At 40.7% G+C, this 6,947-nt stretch overlaps 1 protein-coding gene across 1 annotated transcript in view; it reads right to left on the bottom strand.

The window, feature by feature from the left end:
* Positions 1 to 6,947, bottom strand: part of Ccdc150 (coiled-coil domain containing 150) — a 103,542-nt gene that overhangs the window by 72,673 nt on the left and 23,922 nt on the right. The window contains exons 6-8 of the mRNA XM_028765785.1: positions 4,070 to 4,186; positions 3,017 to 3,146; positions 1,293 to 1,336 (exon numbers count right to left, since the gene is read on the bottom strand). Of these exons, the coding sequence (XP_028621618.1) occupies positions 1,293 to 1,336; positions 3,017 to 3,146; positions 4,070 to 4,186 (291 nt within the window). The remainder of the gene's footprint in view (positions 1 to 1,292; positions 1,337 to 3,016; positions 3,147 to 4,069; positions 4,187 to 6,947) is intronic.

The raw sequence follows: 6,947 nt of genomic DNA, 5'->3' as shown, positions 1-6,947 counted from the left end.
ATGCAGCAGAGTCACCATGGGCTGGACCTATGCCCCTGCACATATGCTGCAGAGTCACCATGGGCTGGACCTATGCCCCTGCACATATGCAGCAGAGTCACCATGGGCTGGACCTATGCCCCTGCACATGTGCAGCACATGAGCAGCTTGGTCTTCATGTGGGTCACTCAACAACAGGACCAGGGGCTGTTCCTGACTCTGTCGCCTGCCTACCTATGAATCCTGTTCCCCTAACTGGGCTACCTTGTCTGACTTCAGTGGGAGATGATGCACCTAGTCCTTCAGTGACTTGATGTGCTGGGGGTCGGGGAGAGGGAGGGTGATCGACCTTCTCAAAGGAGAAGAGGAGACAGGGATGGGGGAGGATCTGCATGAAGAGGCTGGGAAGAGAGGCGGGCTGATAATAAGATGTGAAGTGAATAAAGAAATACATTTAATAAACATTTAAAAATATATAGAATTTTATATTAGGATTCTGATTAGAAAAAAAAACTGACCTGAAACCATTCCATAAGTACTCAGTTACACTTTTATATCAAGTAAGTCTCCCCAAGAATAAGTTCTTATATCACATACACATTTTTATTACCAGTAAGATTTTGTGAGTTCAAAGGAATACCTTTGAAAGTTATAAGGTGTTTCACCCTGAAGTCCTCAGAATGAAGATAAGCACCTGTGCTCTGACAGACAGACTACTCCCTCTGAGACTGGGAGGAGGGGAGAGATGTAAAGTTTGGTTTAAGTGTCCTTAAAAGCTTTTTAGTAGAAGAACAGAGTGTAGCTTCTTCCTCTCCTGAGGAAACTACTTCCCAGATTTCCCAGAAGCAGGAAGATAAACACCATGAAACACAGGCTGAGACAGCAACCGAGATGCTATTCCAAATGAGTGTTCCCCATTGTGTAACAAGATATAAAAACATTTTTCTAAACTTATGTAAAATAAAGTTCATGGTCCTGCCTCATGTTAACAGCATAGTTTGTAGTATTCGATGCACTTACATTGCTGTGCAGCCACCAACCATGTATATATATTTAGAAATTATTTTACAATTGGCAAAATTCACAAAATTCTCATTTTTGCCAATTTACCTTTTCAAAACATGGTAGCCTGCAAAAAACTGATCACTTAGTTTCTAATAGGGAGTACTGCCTGAATATACAGCTTATGTACATGAAACTTTTTCCCTAAAGGTTTTTAGAAAAATCAGAAGTCTATGTGCCAGCATGATGAATGGTCAAGACTTAACAATGAGAGAAAGGCCACCTCTGTATCCTGCCACATGAACACATACCTTATTTTCTTCAACCAACTTGTAAATCAGGTTATCTCTGGAATCTAAAAACAGAAAGTCTGTATCATGATGATGAGAACCTACTAGACTGTGCCACATAGCATTTTTTCCTAGAAGCTTTATTTTATTTAGTCATTATTTTGTGGAAATAACACATATAGACTAGATGCTAAGATACACAATTATCAACACAGCATGTCCGTAATTTCAGCATTTGAGAGGCTGAAGTAGGGGAGTCATGAATTCAGGGCCAGTCTGGGCTACATGACAAACTTGTCTTTAAAAAACTAAAATGAATCAGACAATAAATAAATCAAAAAAGAACTTGGGCCTGGTGGTGGTGGCGCACGCCTTTAATCCCAGCACTTGAGAGGCAGAGGCAGGCAGATTTCTGAGTTCGAGGCCAGCCTGGTCTACAGAGTGAGTTCCAGGACAGCCAGGACTACACAGAGAGACCCTGTCTCGAAAAAACCAAAAAAAAAAAAAAAAAAAAAGAACTTGGTCTATGGTCATTTGTGATGTATATATATAAGGTCACATTCTACCTGATGCACAGACGACTCTGGTAAGGATATGATCAACATATTTTTGTTAAATTACTGTAATCAAGATTTAACAAAAGCAGGGACATGCACATAAAACAGTAGAGTTGGTTTCCACACTGACTAAAACCATAAGGAGAGAGGACGGTTGGGATGTAGGTGAGCACGCAGAGTGCAAACAAGGCAGCAGCATGGATGCTGGACTCTTACCACAGAAGGACTACACAAAGGGAACACTTGGTTTACAATGAGAAGGATTAAGTTTTTCTTCTTCACTTTTTTTAGAACTTTGAATTGATATAGACGACTTTGAATATTTCAGTGATAAAATCTATGTGAAAGCTCTATGTAAACCATGAAGTCCTACACATGTGAGAACACTCATGGTGTCTACACTGGAGATTGCCTAACACCGCTTCAGAGGGCACACTGATAACAGCAGGAACCAACAGGTTCATGACCATCCACTTAGACTTGGAGCAAGAATTTGTATTCCCAAGTCTTTGAGAATTCATCTGTAAAATGAGGGGTCACTCTAAGCTCTTCTTCCAGGTGCATTAGCCACCCACCTCTAGAAATATAGGCTAATCCAAACAGATTGGCAACTGGAAGAGCGGTGAACCTGGCTGCAGTAACTTAGTAGGAACAGCCTCATTTCCTTATTAATAGTTTATCACCAGTCTTCAATTTACTGTCTATATGTTCCCACTAGTCTACACTGAAGTGATCAAGGAGGAGAAAAAGAATGATTTATAAATAAGAGGCTCAGGCAGACCTAGAAGCATCTTAGACATTTGTAAGGCTTAGACAAGAAGATCACAAGTTTAAGGGTAACCTGGCCAACTTAGTGAAAACTATCTCAACAAACAAACACACACACAAACAAATCAACCCGAGAGAGAGAGAGAGAGAGAGAGAGAGAGAGAAAGAGAGAGAGAGAGAGAGAGAAACAGAGACAGAGACAGAGACAGAGACAGAGACAGAGAGCGAGCTCAGTTTGCCTAGTATGAGTAAGGTCCTACGCAACCACAAAAAATTAGGATAAAATTTATTACCAATATTTATCTTGGTTTTAGTACTGTATATAGGAAGGTGACCAGCAATTTTTTCACTCTCAGTTGTAGGAAGTACCACCAACCCTGGCCAACTAAACAATTCTGGTTCTTAGGAGGTTTTGCATACTCAGATCAGACTTGAGCTGCAGGGTAGTCATCTCCAAGTCTTCATTCTTCCGCTGCTCCTGGGCCAGCAGTTCTTGGGTTGTTTTCATAGAGCTGTGTAGGGAAATGCACTTCTGCTGCAAAGTGTGCACCTAAAATTGTGTAAGGAAAACTCAATTTGTGGACGATAATGCATGACTGGACAGAACACATGGAAGGTAGAATTTTCAACCTTATTGTCACTAAGAGGAAAGGGACATGCCTGTATGTCACTGCTGAAATCTCATCAGACTACAGTTTCTTACTTGAAGTGCTGTCCAATACAGCATTTTGTGTGCATTTTAACACAACAGTCAGTAGAAGATACTGAGCACATGGAGGGTAGCCAGAGCAAATGAAGAATTGCACTTTAGTGTTATTTACACTTAACTAACTTTGACTTAAATAGGATCTTTCATAAATTCCTTAAGTAGAATATACTCCTTTTATAATTCAGTTGTGACATACTGGAAAAAATGATAGCTTATGCACTCAAGTAATAAATACTAAAATATGAATTTAAAATGTTCTAAATGCATAAATGTACTTCAAATATTAAGTATAACAAAGGTAAAAATGTCATGTTAATATGAATATAATAACTAAAAGCGGCAACATAAATATGTTCCTGGTTATTTTACTTATTTGTTTCAAGGGTTAGTTCCATTTAGTCTATTTTCTACCCAGATCACATACATATAGCATTAGCTAAGACAGTGAGTTCCAAAATCCATGCTTATAGCAGAGACTTCCTCTACAGGAGGATCCTGTGCCAACATCATTTGCCTCTATAAAACCTGAGACAGACTCACTTCTCCAGGTCTCAGCTTTCTCATTTATAAGTTAAGAACGTTGGGTTGGATAGCAGAGCCTTTTCTTATTTTGTACTATATTTTAAAGACTGTAGTGAGAACGCTAACAGGCTACTAAGGAAAGGGCCTTAACAAAGCTAGAGGAAATAAACAAAATGACAAGTTCAGAGACACAAGGTCAGCTTCTCCTTTGGTGTCTCTAACAGAAGGGAAGGCAAATCTACCTGCTGCCGTTCTGCCTCCACCACTGAGCCCATCTCTTGTACTTTGAGGAGCATGGATGATGCAGATTTCTCAAGAGACTCCCTGACATCCTTCTCCTGAGCCAGTTGTTGCCGTAGCTAAAGAGCAACATTGCAGTTAGGGAGACCAGCAGACGCCATTGCAGTTTAACAAAGATGAAATCAGCCGGGCAGTTTACAAGGTATACCAGCCCATCCCCACACCTTCACTCATCACTCTGAAACATGCTTGTTTCTTCCTAAAAGTGAAGTCCAGTCTGTTACCCTCACTTTTTGTTGTTGGAATCTGTTTTCCAAATTGGGGGTTAAGACCCTCTAGTAACTTAGAAGCATCTTGTAGAAAATAAACAGCATAGAGATGATTCAGTGGACAGCAAGTCACAAAGACAAGCAAGCAGCATGAAAATACCAAAGGGACTCAGGTTTTGTTGATGACTTTTTAGATACAGTACCAAAGTTACTATCTATGAAACAAAATGTTTAATTGGATCTCATTTATGTAAGAATTTCAGCTCTCTGAAAGATACTGCTAAGAAAATGAAAAGACAAAACTATAGATTGGCAGAAAATGTTTGAATAAGTCACACTTTGATGGAAGACAGGTATCCTCTCTTAGTGTGTTATCTGTCACTGTTATAAAATATCTGAGACTGGAAAATGTACAAGGAATTGAGGTTTACTTACCTCACAGTTTTAGGAAAGACAGTTTGGCTAAGCACACATGTTCAGCTCTCATTAAGGTCTCATGATGGAAGCATCACAGTGGCAATACCACTCAGGTAAAACGAGAAGCCACATATTCAGGGGCCAGACTTACTCCATTTTGTAACAACTCCATTTTCATAGGAACTAACTGGGGCTCCACTGAGCTACAGCAATCCCTTCCAAGGGTGATTATCCTGAATGAATCAGAACTTTTCAGAAGGCCTCCCACCTCTTAAAAGTTCTGACCACCTTTCAAGACCACTGGGGATCTAGCTGTTAGCACATAAATCTTTATGTGATACCTTTAAATCAGACCCAAAATATACAAAGTAATAAACTCAAAACTAAAAAGACCCAATTACTGGAAAATAATCTAAAATACACTTCATCAAAGGAGATATATACAAGAAAATAAGTATATGGAAAGCTTCTCACATTATGTATCATTAGGGCATCCAAAGTAGAACAAGGTAAACTACACACCTATGAGAATGGCAAAAATCTAAGACACTGACACCAAATGCTGAAGAGAATGTGCAGCAACAAAGACTCTTACTCTCCAATGGTAGAAACGCACAAATAGTCTTTTTAGGTTGTAAGAAGAGTTGGTAGTTCCTAATAAAGCTAAATGTGGCTTGCACCACAGCCCAGCAATCATACTCTGAGGTTATTTGCCCAAACGAGTGGAAATCTTATGTCCACATAAACCTGTAAGGTCTGCATAGGACAAACCTCCTCCAAAACTTTAGGGGTCATCATACAAAAGGGGGTGGAAAGATCCTAAGAGCCAGAGGCAGTAGATGACTACAGTGAAGAAGTATTTCCTATTCACTGTACCTTGATTAGTTGCAGGTCTCTGTGTTAAATGCCATCTACCATACTAAAGACTTTCTGAAAAAAATCATATGAAAAACAACTACTGCAGAAATCTCTTAAAATATAACCATACATGTGGATTGCTGTCTATATGCAGGTGAGGGCAGGCACAAGATAAGGCTAGAGGCTGTGATTGGGCAGTGGATAAAGAAGGCGGGTTGAGAGTTTTAGAGAGATAGGGGGACACAAGGACAAAGAAGGATATGGAGCAAGAGAAAGATGAACCAGATCTGCATAGCTTTAAATAGCCACAGGTAGCTATGAATATCATATAAAGGATGGTTAATTACAAGACAATTTATCTAATCGAGGTGGGTAGTTTATAACAATATCAATTGGCTCTGAGTTCACTGTGTAGACATTTTGTGGGTTGAGAATTTCCTGATAAAAATCTGACTGATAAATTACAAGCCTCTAGAGTTTTGATATTACTGGGTTACAGGGGACTTGTGACAGCTAACCATAGCAGGTGGCAAAGCATGGGTTTGTGAGAAGTGCACTTTAGCTAGCCCTGGAAATTAGGGAGCGTTGACTAGGTTTGGCAGCAGCCAGCCACAGGAAAGAGAGAACTGTTTTGGAGCTGTGGAGAAGCAAACAGGGCCAGGCTCGGTGCCTAGCCGGCAGTGTTGGTGTGGGTTGCTTTTTTACTATTTCACGGAACACTTAAATCAAAGGAACTTAAATGGAGTTACCCTATAACAGGGTAACAGTGATATACTAGATACCATAGGCCAGCAAAAAGTTCAGTGTCAGGAATGGGTTACCTCTATTTGGAATTGTTGGCCAGTGATGTCCTATAGCTATACCTCCCACATCAAATACTCTTAGCTATTACCATTGTTCTTGGTAACTCTCAAGAACGTTATGGTAAGACCCTATTGATGAAGACACCACATGCTTGAATAATAGAACATGAAGAAATAAAACTGGGACTGTGTTAGGAGCCGCGGCAGAGCTGACAAAGTCCGCCATCGCTAGGTGGCGCTGTCGCCCGTAATTCTTCCTAGTACCAAGTAAAGTGCGCATGTGCCATGGTTAGCCCGCCAAAGCTAAGCCCATCCCACGGCGTTTGGCGCGCTACGAGTAAGCAGCCAATCAGGGGGTGAATACCCCGCTCTGGGGTATATAGGCAGTGCTTTCCCACGCCTTCTCGTCTTCTTCCACCATCTTGGTTTTGGGGAAATAAACGTGTTCATACGGAAGGATTCTGGCGTGTGTGTGATGTGTGTGTGTGCGCGCGTGTGTGTATGTTTTTTGCCGGCGAGACCACTACACGTGC

The sequence above is a fragment of the Grammomys surdaster genome, unplaced genomic scaffold, assembly GCF_004785775.1.
Source record: "Grammomys surdaster isolate TR1022 unplaced genomic scaffold, NIH_TR_1.0 165, whole genome shotgun sequence".
Taxonomy (NCBI): domain Eukaryota; kingdom Metazoa; phylum Chordata; class Mammalia; order Rodentia; family Muridae; genus Grammomys; species Grammomys surdaster.
Note: the sequence above shows the minus strand (reverse complement) of the source record. Positions and strands in the feature narration are given on the sequence as shown.